At 33.4% G+C, this 15,990-nt stretch overlaps 2 protein-coding genes across 2 annotated transcripts in view; both read right to left on the reverse strand.

The window, feature by feature from the left end:
- Nucleotides 1–15,990, reverse strand: part of LOC126824446 (procathepsin L) — a 71,498-nt gene that overhangs the window by 24,643 nt on the left and 30,865 nt on the right. The window lies entirely within an intron of this gene.
- The window catches only part of LOC126824443 (beta-1,3-galactosyltransferase 5), a 31,131-nt gene continuing 26,175 nt past the window's right edge, over nucleotides 11,035–15,990 (reverse strand). The window contains exon 2 of the mRNA XM_050553673.2: nucleotides 11,035–14,414. Coding sequence (XP_050409630.1) covers nucleotides 13,326–14,414 — 1,089 coding nt within the window. The 3' untranslated portion in view covers nucleotides 11,035–13,325. The remainder of the gene's footprint in view (nucleotides 14,415–15,990) is intronic.

A 15,990-nucleotide genomic window follows, 5' to 3' on the forward strand; every position in this document is an offset into this window, starting at 1 on the left:
TAATAGTTTCATAGGTATTAGGTTTAACTTTGAATGGCTTCTGATTTAACTCTTAATTAGTTTATTGTTATCCAATTGTATATTGTATATAAGGGTTTCTTATTGATTAATAATAGTTTTCATAGGTATGAGGTTTAACTTTAATGGCTTCTGATTTAAACTCTTAATTAGTTTATTGTTATCCACTTGTATATAACCTTCTTTAACATGTTTGATTGTATCATTGCTTGATACCGGTGAGAGTATCCTCATTAAAACGTTGCAGTTTATAAATCTAGTGAATGTTATCCATAAAGTTGTAGTTTATTATAATTCTTATATACTACCGCATTTCGACTAAGTCTCGCGCTTTCCAGCTAAAATGTCTACCTGTGATAATCGAGTTGCAAAGTCCAAGGTTCGTTTAATGTCAAGGTTTCTGTGAAAGTCGCAATTTGAGTGTGTTAGTGTCACAACTTCTGATTGGACGCCCCCTGTTTACGTGTCTGCAGTAAAGGGGGAAAACGTTGCTATATGTTCGGGAATTACAAAGTAATCTAGCAACATGGAGTCCTGTGGGCTGATGGCAATTGCTGTTTTAGTGCTCGTAAACTCGTAAAGTATGTTTTATGACGTCAAATCGCATTTGGCATTGCACATGCAGGGGGCTGGTTATTGTAATTATGCCCAAGATACACTTACAACGTAGTTTTCCTGTGTTTGTATTTCATACAATAAACCCAGAAGCCTAAATCGTGTAGAGTTGTCTCTGTATTTATTTATTAACATTTTTACGTGATGTATATCCTATTTATGCTTCTTGCATTCCTATATGTTTAGGCCAATATCTTGTTTGTATTGTCTGCCCCCAATGGGCATAGTTGGTACGATAACTATTATCACTTTTTATGGTGTCTTTTTTTATGTATATATATGGGTGTGTGTTAGCCGTGGGCAGAAACCAGAGAGAGAGAGAACTCACATAAAATCAACGAGGTTAAGCTTGGTGACACTACTGCTTGTCACGTCACCCAAACAATGACATGCCATATGAACTAAGCAGAACGTGAAGTGAAATGAAATGGGATTTAAAGTTCTACTGTTCTGTGGGCTAATGAAGACATACCATATGAACTAAGCAGAATGTGAAGTGAAATGAAATGGGATTTAAAGTTCAACTGTTCTGTGGGCTAATGAAGACGGGCATGCACACGCCAGGCGGTGTACTATGAGGGCAATTTTGCCAGGACAGCGGCGCTACGGCCTACTTTAAGGATTCTTTAATATGCACACCAATGTGTACACAGGACCTCGGTTTTCGGTCCCATCCAAACGACTATACCTTGTCCATTGCCAGGCATTCAGTCCTACATCACTGAAACTATACACTAAGTTTCATCACTCTCTATCATAGGCGTATGAGCCAGGGGGGCAGGGGGGGGGGGCAGCTGGCCCCCTAACTTTCGGGCAAGCTGACTTTTCGGGCAGACAGGAAAAGTGAAAAAAAAAATGTATTTCATCTACTTGGCAAAATAAAGTGCCCGAAATCTAATAAAACACTAATTTTACGGGCTGAAATAGCAGTAAAACGCGTTTGCAGCCGTCAAATATTCCAAAAATTTTCTTGGGGGGGGGGGGGGGGGGGTTGCTTACAAGGCCAGCTCCGCTTCTTCGTCTCTCGAAGAAAACCGGCACCGCTGTCTGTAAACCTGAAATTTTTTCGGGCATTTTGCTTCCCTGTCACCGAGCCCTAATAAAACACTAATTTTACTTATCTTTTAATTGAATACCACGAATTTGTACTGAGTTGGCTATGGATTAAAATATTTTGTCTGGAGCCACTCTACTTTGTGCGACATTTTTCGGGCATCGATTATTATTTGTGAATGCAGCTGCAACAGTCTGATTGAATGGTTGGAATTCAAAATGGGATTTAGGTTACAAAACCATTGGATACTGTTGGAGTTGCTTACACGGGCTAGAATAGCAGAAAACGCATATGCGGTGGTTAAATTTTCAAAATTTTCTCCGGGAGGGTGAGGCCTCCATACTCCGCGACGATTGATTGGTTGCTTGGAATTCGGGTCAGCCAGGTGGGCTATATTGGACCAAATTGAAGTTGCTGTATTCACAGGCTGGAATAGCAGGAAAACGCGTTTGCTGCAGTTAAATTTTCAAAATTTTCTGCTAACAGTCCCGTCTTCGTGGACTGTAAACGATTGATCTTTTGATTGGAATTCGAGTCAACCATCTTAATTTGGCTATAATAGACCACTTTGTTCAAGGACTGAAATAGCAGGAAAACGTGTTTGCAGCCGTCAAATATTCCAAAATTTTCTGGGGGGGGGGGGCATGCAAGGTAAGCTCTGCTTCTTTGCCTCTTGAGGAAGACTGCCGCCGCTGTCTGTAAACCCGAAATTTTTTCGGGCATTTAAGGTTCTGCCCCCCTAACTGTCATCGAGCCTGTACGCCTATGCTCTCTATCAGATAGAATCAAAGTTACCTTGTCCAAAAGTCTCGACCAATCAAATTGCTTATCGCTCTGCTTACCCTGAGCAGCAAAAAATGTTCATTATCAAACTTAGTCAAGGTATTGATGTGATAGAACTATACGCCGAGTGTTATCACTCTCATTTAATTAGAACTAAAATTATCGTGTTTCAAAGATTCAACCAATCAAATTGTTTATCTCTGCTTACCCTAAGCAGAAAATTCTCACCTTCAAACTCCATTAAGGCACTGACCTAATAAACAAGTTTGAACATTCTAGCTCAATTATAAAGAGTTATTGTGTCCCAAAAAGTGTTACGGACAGACAGTCAGATGGCCGAACTTATTTTAATAGCCCCCTGCTTTCTTCGAAAGGCGGGGGACATTAATATCTTTCCTCACTAAATAACAGAATGTTCCCAATGTAAGGTCAAGCGGCAGCCTTCTAAATAGCCAATATAAGGTCATGGGAGAGTGTCCTAACAGTAACAGTAAATGTAAAATCAAGGGAGAGTGTTATAATTAGCCAGTCTAAGTCTATGGTCACGGGGGGGGGGGGGGAGTCTTCTTAATAACAAATGTAAGGTCAAGAAGGGCTGGGGGCCTAAATAGCCACTGGAAGGTCACGAGGGAGTGTCCGAAATACCTAATGTAAGGTCAAGGGAGAGTGTCCTAGATACCAAATGTCAGGTAAAGGGAACGTGTTCTAAATAACAAAGGTAAGGCCATGGGAGAGTGTCCTAAATACATTATTTCAGGTAAAGGGTCATGGGAGAGTTTCCGAAATAATAAAGGTAAGGTCGTGGGAGAGTGTTCTAAATAACAAAGGTAAGGTCATGGGAGAGTGTTCTAAATAACAAAGGTAAGGTCATGGGAGAGTGTTCTAAATAACAAAGGTAAGGTCATGGGAGAGTGTTCTAAATACCAAAGGTAAAGTCATGAATGGCTGTCCTAATTAGCCAATGTATGGTAAAAGGAATGTCCTAGATAACCAATATAACTTAATAATGTAAGCTGCCAGTAGTCAATTATTCAGGTAGTTTCCTAGATGGAGATGTGTATTCTGATGCAGGTCAATATTTGTCAAGACTATATGTAATTAACTTGATCACAATCTGTATTACCATACTATACCAGTGGTTCTCAACCTTTTTTTGCTAACGGCACACCTGGCTAAATATATATATGAAAACTATTTAAATTTTGCAAAATAAAAACATGGGAAGTCAAACTGAATACAACCGTAGACAGAGACTAGTCATAAGCACATACATGTAGAATAACTCAAATGAAAGAAAAACACATCTATGAATGTGTACACAAATAATATGGACAAATCCTGGTTAGAAATGGTTCCACTACTGATGTCATCCGCCTTACTCCAGCACAAGCAGTGGCTCTGGAAATGGTTCCACTACTGAAGTCTTCCGCCTTTGTCCACCTTTGGGCAAGTTTTTTTTCGTCAAATATAACTGTGCATATTTTAACATATAATAAAACAATCCCCATTGAAATAAAGGTGAAGCCTTATTGTATAATTATATGATTTGATGAAATCCAACTGCTATGCGAAATTTCTCTCCTATCCAACTTAAAAGGTTCTCCCAGTCAGAAATAGCATGTCCACTCCATCTTACATGATCATACATCACTTTCCATATATGGCTTTAATGTCCATAATTATATGCTAATGACTTTAGCACAGGAAACCAGCGGCTGCCAGCCAGGCTATGCCCACATTTTGCAAGAGATGGATAGAAAACAAGCCACACATAAAGCTATTTTTCGTACAATCAAGGGTCATAATCTAGGAAGCTAAGATAGGATATGTGTGAATATCGACAGGAACCAAGATCTTTAGGTTATAAATATGTATTTCAAGTTTCATCAAAATCGGATCTAAATTGTGTCCTTTCGAGGGTCTACAACCTTGATATATCATATATTTACACTATTTGTGTACAAGGGGCAGCCATTTTGTACTTTGTACGGCAGTATTGGTCCAATTTTCACGAAACTCAAACCAAACCATCTTTAGGGTGTAACGGTGATAAATATTCAAACGTTTTTTAAAATCGGATAAAGGGAGGGACCACAAGCTAAAAACACGATTTTGTGTACAATCAAGGGCCATAATTCAGAAAGTTATGATCTGATATGTGCGAATATCAAAAGGAACCAAGATCTTTTGGTTATAAACATGCATTTCAAGTTTCATCAAAATCAGATGAAAATTGTGACCTGTAGAGTGTCCGTACTCCGTCCACAACCAGGGGTCATAATCCATGAAGTTATGGTCCAATATATGCCAATATCGAAAAGAACCAAGATCTTTAGGCGATAGACCTATATTTTAAGTTTCGTCAAAATCGAATAAAAATTGTGACCTGTAGAGTGTCCACAGACAAATTGTGGACGTCCTGACAGACAGGGGTGACGACAATATACCTCCACATGAAAATGTGGTTGTATAAAAAACAAAATAACTAAAAGTAATATCTTTATATATATATCAGTATAAACAATACATGACTTAGAATTAGTATAGTTTGTGAAAATTCCGTTGAAATATAGAACACAAGTAATTCAGTAGTGAGATTCATCACACTCGAACCAATATTTGCTTTGTGTTGATTTTACATAGATCAGATTTTTGTGGCATTTGAAGGAAATACTCAGAACTTTGTGGAATTTTTGTGGAATTTAAAAGAAATACTAAGATTTCTGTGAGATTTGATTGAAATACTCAGATTACTGTGGAATTTGAACATATACAATTTCTGAAATTTCTCTGATGTTTTTGCCATCAAGATCAAATACATTATTAACACTGTGAAAAATTTAGTGGCCAAATTCTGAAACCACTAATGTTTTTGAAATCAACAACTAATCAATGATAGTAATGAAGATTTAGCATCCGCTTTCTGAGGTATCTCAGATGTATTTGCCATCATTAACAAATCAACAATGGCAATACATTTTGAAAATTTGGCAGACAAATTCTGAATATCTCTGATCTTTTTTTCGCCATCAACAACAAATCAATGCTGGTAACATGTTTTGAAAATATAGTGGCCAAATTCTGAATCTCTGATGTTTTTTGCCATCAACAACAAATCAACGATGGTTAAGAGGTTTTGAATCTATCAACCACTTATTATACTATATGTATACCACATCTTCAACATCAACATTTTCATGGCATAAATACAAAATAATACAATTAATAACAATACAATAAGTAAACACAGTGTACATTTCATATAAATAATAATTTAGTGCTCTTAAGAGTAACATAAATTATGTTAATATTGATACGGGTTAATATTTTAAAGGGTTATTAAAACAATCAGTCTTCCCTCTCTTTCTACTAACACACAAGCTACCATGGTGCCAAAAATATAGAGGACTTTCTAAAATTGCTAAAAATTAAATATTTCATTGATATGTGTAAAAACAATCTGATTAAAACACAGATCCTATTTCGTTTTGTTTTTATTGTTCAAAAATTCGTTTTACTTGTCTTTACAACACTAGGATCTGGAAGAGTTATTATCATTGACGTGTTCTGAATGGTGTGAGGTATTAACCAATGAAACGGTCTGTTATGGCGAGCTTTAGGCGTGTTTTGCACAGAACTGTGGGTAATTCATTAGTAACATCAATGCTGATTGGTTAATCAAATGTCTGACATCATTGGGTCAAAAGTCGCTTGTATGACCTCTGATGTGACCTATTGCAACAACCGGTCAGATCTTCATGTAGTGTAGACCATCGAAAGTATAAAAAAACAAAACGAAATATAGATCTGTATTTTAATCAGATTGGTGTAAAAACAAAAATAGATAAAAAGAAGCGGACAGGACATACATAAGTATATGTTAACTGGTGCAGTCCTCAGTACGAAAACCAAAAAGATAGGTTGCCAGGCAACGAAACATACGCCCACAGCAGCTAAATCGTCCGGGCAGTCAACAAGAGTTGTCGCATATTTTTACTTTTTTCGGTAATGAAACATTTATAATACACTCGAATCTGATTAAGAGCAACAACTCAGAAAACCATTAGAATTTGTTTGGTTTTTATAAAGTTCTGCCCCATGCTAACGTTTTGTATACAAAACTTTTAATACTGTATCATGGATTTAGCTGTTCCAAGTCATAAAAATTCATTGAAAATCAATATACTTGTTCGTCTAAAGATCTTAAACTCTGTGTATCAATCTGAAGTCAATCGGATATTAACTTTGGCCTCTAGAGCGTCCACAAGATTTTTCAAAGTGATCAAGGGCCATAACTTTGGAAGTAATTATCAGAAATCTTTGAAAATCAATAGGATTATTCGCCTCGTGACCTCAAACACTGTGTATAAATTTAAAGTCAATCTGATATTAACTTTAGCCTTTAGAGCATCCACAAGGTTTTTTGAAGTGATCAAGGGCCATAACTCTGGCAGTAATTATCGAAAATCACTGAAAATAAATAGACTTCTTCGTCTCATGACCTTAAACACTGTGTATAAAATTTAAAGTCAATCCGATATTAACTTTAGACTCTAGAGCGTCCACAAGATTTTTCAAAATGATCAAGGGCCATAACTCTGGCAGTAATTATCGTAAATTGCTGAAAATCAATAGGATTCTTCGTCTCATGACCTTAAGCACTGTGTATAAATTTAAAGTCAATAGGATATAATAACTTTGGCCTCTAGAGAGTCCACAAGATTTTTTTGAAGTGATCAATAGCCATAACTCTTGCAGTAATTATCAGAAATCGATGAAAATCAAAAGGCTTCTTCGTCTTATGACCTTAAACACTGTGTATAAATTTAAAGTCAATAGGATATAATAACTTTGGCCTCTAGAGAGTCCACAAGATTTTTTTGAAGTGATCAAGAGCCATAACTCTGGCAGTAATTATCAGAAATCGCTGAAATTCAATAGGCTTCTTCGTCTTATGACCTTAAACACTGTGTATAAATTTAAAGTCAATCAGATATTAACTTTGACCTCTAGAGCGTCCACAAGATTTTTTGAAGTGATCAAGGGCCATAACTCTGGCAGTAATTATCGGAAATCGCTTAAAATCAATAGGCTTCTTCGTCTCATGACCTTAAACACTGTGTATAAATTTAAAGTCAATCGGATATTAAGTTTGGCTTCTAGAGCGTCCACAAGATTTTTTGAAGTGATCAAGGGCCATAACTCTGGCAGTAATATCGGAAATCGCCGAAAATTAATAGAATTCTTTGTCTCATGACCTTAAACACTGTGTATAAATTTAAAGTCAATCGGATATTAACTTTGGCCTGTAGAGCGTCCACAAGATTTTTTGAAGTGATAAAGGGCCATAACTCTGGCAGTAATTATCGTTTGGCTGAAAATCAATAGGCTTCTTCGTCCCATGACCTTAAACACTGTGTATAAATTTAAAGTCAATCGGATATCAACTTTGTCCTCTAGAGCGTCCACAAGATTTTTTGAAGTGATCAAGGGCCATAACTCTGGCAGTAATTATCGGAAATCGCTGAAAATCAATAGGCTTCTTCGTCTCATGACCTTAAACACTGTATATAAATTTAAAGTCAATCGGACATTAACTTTAGCCTCTAGAGCGTCCACAATTGCTTGTGGACGCCGGACCGACGGACGGACGGGGGCGACGACAATATACGACCACATTTCAATGAGGGCGTATAAAAATCCAACAGAATTTTAACCAATAAGTACAACTTTTATGTGAAACCATGACATCTAGTTATACTTATAAACTTAACATTCTAAATAGTTTTCATTTAATTTAGTGTGCACAGGTATCATACACTCGTTCCTATTATGGGTAGAAGTGACTACTTTTTATTTATCGAAGTTGTTAAATATGTCTGTAAGGTAATAAAACATATGCCCACACCAGTTTAGTTATCCAGACAATCCATAATGGATGTCACATTGTGAATCAGTTGGCAAATAAAAAGCAATGGATATAAATGCAGTAAAGAGTCTACAAAAAAAATCAAGGGTAATACCTCTAGATTAGAGGTTATTATTATCAGATACTGTAATTGTTATTCATCACAATAATCAAAAACAAAATAAATTTAAATTAGATCAGACTTGATTTTCATAGGATTCTTCATTTTACTAATCGGAATAATTAATATAAATTTTACAATATTTTACTAGCCGTATTTAGTGGAAATTAGAGGTTATTATTATCAGATACTGTAATTGTTATTCATCACAATAATCAAAAACAAAATAAATTTAAATTAGATCAGACTTGATTTTCATAGGATTCTTCATTTTACTAATCGGAATAATTAATATAAATTTTACAATATTTTACTAGCCGTATTTAGTGGAAATTGTTGAATTTCTTCATTTCACTAATTTGAACTAATGCATATAAATGCCAATTTAAATGACGAATTTGGATTTTATACTGTAAAGTCTTTGGTGTTTGTGATAAAACAAATAAAACATACTGTAAATTCTTTGTGATAAAATAAAGAAAACTATGTATCAAAACCAATTACATACAGGTGTGCAGAAATTTAGAGATACTCGTAAAATTTTTTAGCATTGATTTCTATTTCAAATTTCTCTATTTCTTTATTTTGTGGAGCCTAATTAGTTGAGATATTAAGGTATATGGGCATGTCTGGTCAATATAGGATATTTCGTGACATGCATGTGTGGTGACACATTTAATACTGTAAAGTCTTTGGTGTTTGTGATAAAACAAAGAAAAACATGTTGTAAATTCTTTGTGATAAAATAAAGAAAACTGTATCAAAATCAATTACATACAGGTGTGCACAAATTTCGAGTTACTCGTAAAATTTCGTGACATGCATGTGTGGTGACACATTTAATACTGTAAAGTCTTTGGTGTTTGTGATAAAACAAAGAAAAACATATTGTAAATTTTTGTGATAAAATAAAGAAAACTGTATCAAAATCAATTACATACAGGTGTGCACAAATTTCGAGTTACTCGTAAAAATTTTTAGCATCGATTATCAATTTCAAATTTCTCTATTTCTGAATTTTGAGGAGCCTAATTGGTTGAGATATTGAGGTATACGGGCATGTCTGGTCAATATAGGATATTTCGTGACATGCATGTGTGGTGACACATTTCATTTTATTATCTATTATCCATATTTTGAAAGTGAGCCAGCAAGCAGGATATATAACACTATGCTTGCGAAATCGAAAAGCCATTTGGTGGAAGTTTCATAAAATATTTTGCCCAAGTGCCTAAAAGTTATTTGTACTGACTTGAAATATGATGTATATCTCCTTCAATTATAATCATTTAAAGATATGTATACAATAGTCCTACATGTAGTTTAACTAGTTTCATTAATGTGTTATTTGTCTCATATGATATGTTGATAATGAATAAATAATAATTAATGATATATTAATTCAGGATACTAATATAGATCACCATCCAATGCTCAGCATCAAACATAAACTGGGCAAGTTGTAAGAAAGATTCTTTAATGGATTGTGATTTCATAACAGTTCCACTTGACAAGAAAATTTAAAATAAATTTTTGTATCACAAATACAATATTTTAAATGCTCATAATACCTGTAATGGTAGACTTACTGTGGAAGTGTTTTAGGTCAATTATTTTGGATTTATCTCCCTTTAATGCTGTCCTGCATTTTATACGGTAATATCTTTAATTCGAAAAAGAGATATGGCCTGCTTATGGGTTCAAAGTTCAAGAATAGTAAACATTGAAAGACATTCCTTGAAAAGCACTAACTTTTGTGATTTACAAGTACCTAAAAATTTGATTTAATGCATTTTTAAGCTCTACAGGGCATATCTAAAGCTAATTTGATCATTTATAAAGGGGCATTATGTACATGTAAGATTAGATAAAGAGCTGACAGTCCTCACTATACATGTAATAGTTTAAAAAAAAGATAATGAAAAGGGAATATGTGGAAAATTTCAGTCAAATTTCAGCCTAAATATCTTCGTTACAATAACACTGTAGCCTTGATTATCCATTTTAACGGTGACCGCATCAAATGCAAAACGTATTTAAATCTACATAATATCGGAGCCTAATAATATTAAAAGTTGAGTATTGTGTAATTAATAATTTATACAACACTTAAGGCCTAAAGAAAGACCTGCAATAGGCCAATTTAGCTCTTGCATATTATTTGTCCACCAAATTGTATTGATAGACATAATTCCAATTCAATCATTAAATCATTAAGTAAAATAACTAAGTTTTGTAACAACAAAAAGGTCTATATTGCCAGAATACATTTGGTAGTTAACAAACAAATATACGTTAGTCCAGTGAACAATTTGCCTTAGATACAATATGGCTCTCTCCTTAAAACCGGTCTTTGAATAATTAAAAAATGGAATGATTAATTTGAATGAATTAAATATAAATAATAAAGCAATGAGCAATACATAAATGTAATTTTAAAAATAAAACAAATCTTTTCCATGCACATCTTTGAGCCAAAATACGGCCACTTTCTAAATGTCTCATATCTCGCCAGCGAGAATCTAATCCAAATGATTTAAAATTAAATCTTTATTAAGTCTTCATCTTTCTAACATACATCATACATGTAGAGTCAAAACGGCTGCTGTGTTTATAAATAGATCAGTGAACAATGACTTGGAGTGATTGGAAGAGTTGTGTTGTCATAATTGGCTGTTTACAGTACACAAGTAAGAACATGACACCATCATAATACCTGTCAAATGCTAAATCCAGTAAAATATAATAAAATGTGGAATATTAAAAGAAGAAAATGAATTAAAAATTTTTTTTGCTTAATATGATTGGGAAGAATGATCATGATAATAATGTTAAACATTCTGAATTTAGAAAGGAAACATAACCAAGGTACAAACTAATCTACAATGTAAATGTGCTATATTTATAGAAATATAGAAATTGTTATCCATAGAACTGTTGTGTTTATTTTAATGTGTTCAATTACTAAATGCCATTCAAACAGTGCTATACGGTACATAAGTTACTTTTATTTTGCTCTAGATGTATACAGACTCTTGGATTAGACTGTCTGACCATGAATTAATAATCGGTAGATGTTCAGCCAATCATACATAGAATTGAGATCATGTGACGTGTAGAAGGTTGCCGTACTCTATATGCTGCAAATAAATGATTTGATATGCAAAATAAAAATCAACAAAGCAAACTATATTAAAGATGCATTATGTAAGTGCTAAATCTGCCTTTTTTTCTGGGTTCAAATGTTATGCAAATTACACAATGGTCATAATCAACTCTCTAGGGCATTGGATGGCCAAGATATTAAACGGATTAGAACACACGAACCATTTTATAATTGTTAAAATGGTACTCAATAACCAAGACTATCTTGTCAAAACTTCAAACTTTCATTACTTCACTCAGAGAATAAAACAATTTGAATGAAATATTCAATATCTTTTTTTTTTTTTTACACAATTATGGCAAAAACGGCAATCTATTTATCTAAATCTTACAAAATCACAATGCATCTTTAAAATGGAACTTAATTATTGCAATATAAAAATAATCATAACCTCACATTTATATTTCAACAGAGCCTATTCTTTAAAATTGTGAATTACTTAAAAAAAAAAGAAGACACATTTGACATACATGTACAGCAATTTTGTGTTTTTTATTTCACCAATACATTAATACCAAAATTGATCGAGCTTTGGTCTTGGCAATGGAAATGTGCATATTTCTACTGCAATTATATAAGGTTGTTTGACATGTGTAGAGAAGTTTAGTAAATAATATGTACATGTATAGTACATGCAAGGGACCTCACCATATTACTTAAAGATGCATTATGTAATATCAAAATCTGCCAATTGCAGGTCTTTATTTTGGCTTTAAAATTCAAATATTATAAGACATTTATTCACATGAACTGCCTTTAATGAGCTCTCTAGGAGATTGACATATGATCAATGATCACCATTTAATGATTTTATTAAAAAAGGAGCAGCAAGGCTGTATGTCAATTAACAAGTAACGTTGCTACGATAATAAACAATATATGCCACTTCTTGTCATAACTTCAAACAGTGATAACTTAACTCAGAATAAAGTACAAATGTAATCTGAATGAAACTTTCAGTATATTAATTTTGAATTATCTATTTTTGAACTATTATACATTTAGCAAAAATGGTCAGCTCTTTATCTTACATAATGCATCTTTAAAAGATTCAATACCAGTTATATTGCTTTTTAATTTCAAGTTAAACATCCTATCACAGACTGTAACTTCTTAACCAATAAAAAGCAGGTATGATTAAAATACACAATGTAACTATTTGAGTAAAAATTGCCCCTTCGGGCACATTTCTAAAAATATTAGTTCATAAAACGAGAAAAACCAGATTACAGCACTAACATTTATATTCAATTATAAATTATGATAAAATAATAATAAAAACATATGACTTATTATATAATGCATGTGCCACTCAGGAAGACATATCTTTCTTTACATTTATTAACATAAATACTATTTCATGTCAATCAAATTATTCATTCTGATAACTTCTAAAAATCACCAAATATTCATCCTCTATTTTCACCTTGATCAGCATCTTTGATTTTTCATTTTAATTTTTCCACATTGCCACATGCAGCATCTTTGACCTTTTGGAAAATTTTCATTTTTAATTTTCACAATAATAAATGCACCTCTTTCACACGCATCGGACATAACACCATCGGACATAACACAACCTTCCCTGTTTTATTATTAATAATAAATAAAATTGGTTTAAGTTTAAAATGTCACACACAGCTAAAACAAATTATCACTATCACGACGACGACAAGTCTTCTTTCGTTTTTTCTTTTTCGCATAGTTCCACATTTTCAATTCTATTCCAAATCTGGAAAGCGAAGGTATGGTTAACTTGTTGAGCGGCTATTTTCCTCTTCAGGGCAAAATCACAGATTTCGGGACCCCCATTGGGATTATACTGCGATTTGGGAATGTTAATATGTCTGGACTCTAATAGTTTAGGGAGAGTTCCAGTAATATGAGCATCTTCTATATTTACATAGGGAAAATATTCCGATAAATGTAATATTTTCATCGCCAAATCTTTACGCATAAAGTACAAATTACCTTTCACATGAGGTGGATAATATTTTAAAGGGTACGCCTTCATTGAAACTTTTGATTTGATTGGTTTTCGTTCTACAGGGTCTGAATAATGAAAATGACCATATATGGTATTGTCTAAATCAGCCGACACCATAATATTTGTTATTCTAGGAATGTCTAAGAATGTATCTTCGTCTATTTTCATGATATTAACTGCATTCGGACAATCGTACTTTGCCCACTTAAATCCCATCAGAACTTTATATGTTAAATTATAATACGATTCTACAAAATCGGCTTGAACTATATCACCTTTTGCATCTGCTTCTTTTTGCAGTAACATTTGTTTAGCTGTAGTATTACTTTTGCCGAATAAGAACACAATTTGGACACTTCCAAAAATGGTTTGACCTGGCCAGGGCTCCCTTCTGACAACACGGCCATAAGTTTGACGAATAGCTTCCCTTTGTAGAAAATGTTCCGGTAACGATAAAATGAATATTAATAATAAAGGATTTTTATCTTTTGCACAAACGTTACTTTTAATTAAAAATTTGAAATCTAAGGGAGTTATTTTTGTTGTCCGACCTTGAAAATATGAACTATTTTTCATCAGTATAGGATTTCCATAATAGCCGTGAAATTCTAGACTTTTCGAAAGTGTGTTGTATAATTCCCGCGTCTGTATAACTTCCTCTGATTCATTATTTCCGATAAGATACGACATCAGTATCCACATCCATGTCATGATCACAGTTGCTAGTACAAACCTTTTTGTGACTTTCATTCTGCCTCCTGCCTAAAAATATATATAAAATAAAACACTCAATTTAATAAATATCATTTAATTGATAAACAGACATTCAAGTTTGACACTGAATTTTGATTCTCAAACTTATATAATTTCTCCAAATTTCCCACAATAATTTCGCCCATACTTAAACATACATTATGCAAGAGCTACACATAAATCTGTCTATTGTAGGTCTTTCTTTAGGACTGAAATGTAATCTAAATTATTAATTAAACATTAATTAACTTAGCCAGACCATAATTAACTCACAATGCCATCGCTAGCCAGCAATATTTAGCGGATTAGAATACATTTTGTGATAGATGATTAAACGTAAAAATGGATAATCAAGACTTTGTTTTTTATCATACCGACTTTAGTAATGATGATCGAGGCTAGCCTAAAATTCAAAAGCTAATACATCTAAGCTAATACATGTTATCTATGTTTTAACTATTATAGCGAGAACTGTCAACTCTTTATCTAATCTCCCATAATGCCCCTTTAACCGAGAATCTATTCTAAAAGTAGCCCCACTCCCCAAAATGAAATTAGAGGACACCAAATACTATAAAGATATGGGATAATTAGCTGGATGGATAGTAAAACTTGCATATATACAGTAGGACCCGAGTACCATTTACATCTGTCAAGAAACTCACTGCACTTGCTGCATGTATCTAGAATCCAATACACATACTAATAATAGATAAGAAAGTCTTAAAAGCGGTCACAATTCATAATAATAAAAAAAAACTTCTGGTTTGTGCTATCCTGTAGTTTATGAAAGACTGTTTAGTTTTAAGACTAAGCCTTTATTTTCCAACACTTTGTCCAGAAATGAACCAAGTACCGGTAATCAGTTACTTAGTTCACTTACACACCTGAATTTTCAGGAATAATATATACATAGAATCCATTTTATATGGAAACCTTGAATGAAGACAAACCACTTATTTCAATAACTTCATTGTGTCGTGTGGAACCACAAGTAGAAATCTTCCAGAATGATAATATTAATGATTCTGAGCATGTCAACTTGCTAAAATGAGCTATATCTTTTCCTACCTTATAATGAAAAAGAACCACGGTGATACAAAATATCCTATTGCAATAAATCATAGAGGAAAGATGTCGACTGAATATCCTGATTCAATAGTTTTGTTATTGATCATACTTTCAACAGCTGCGGTCACTAATTAATTATCCTAACAGAGATTTTGCACGACAAAAAAATTACAATAAATGTATGTTTTACATTCTAGTGTTCAGAAAAATTTTATATTCATTTGCATTTTTCACTTGTAATGGCTTAAAGCATTATGTAACAACTAAATCTGCCAATTACATATCTTTAATTTGGTTTCAAATGTTAAATAAACTATTATTTAGACATTTATTTACATAAGCCTATAATCAACTCTCTAGAGCATCGGATGGCAGAGATTTAAATGGATTGAAACATAATCGGTATTTAAAGACTTAATTTAATCAGCAGTTGCCAGGCAAGATACGCCCACATTTTGCAAGAGATGGATAGAGAACAAGCTAAAAAAACAAAGCAATTTTTCGTACAATCGTG

Source organism: Patella vulgata, chromosome 6 (genome assembly GCF_932274485.2).
Source record: "Patella vulgata chromosome 6, xgPatVulg1.2, whole genome shotgun sequence".
NCBI lineage: Eukaryota > Metazoa > Mollusca > Gastropoda > Patellidae > Patella > Patella vulgata.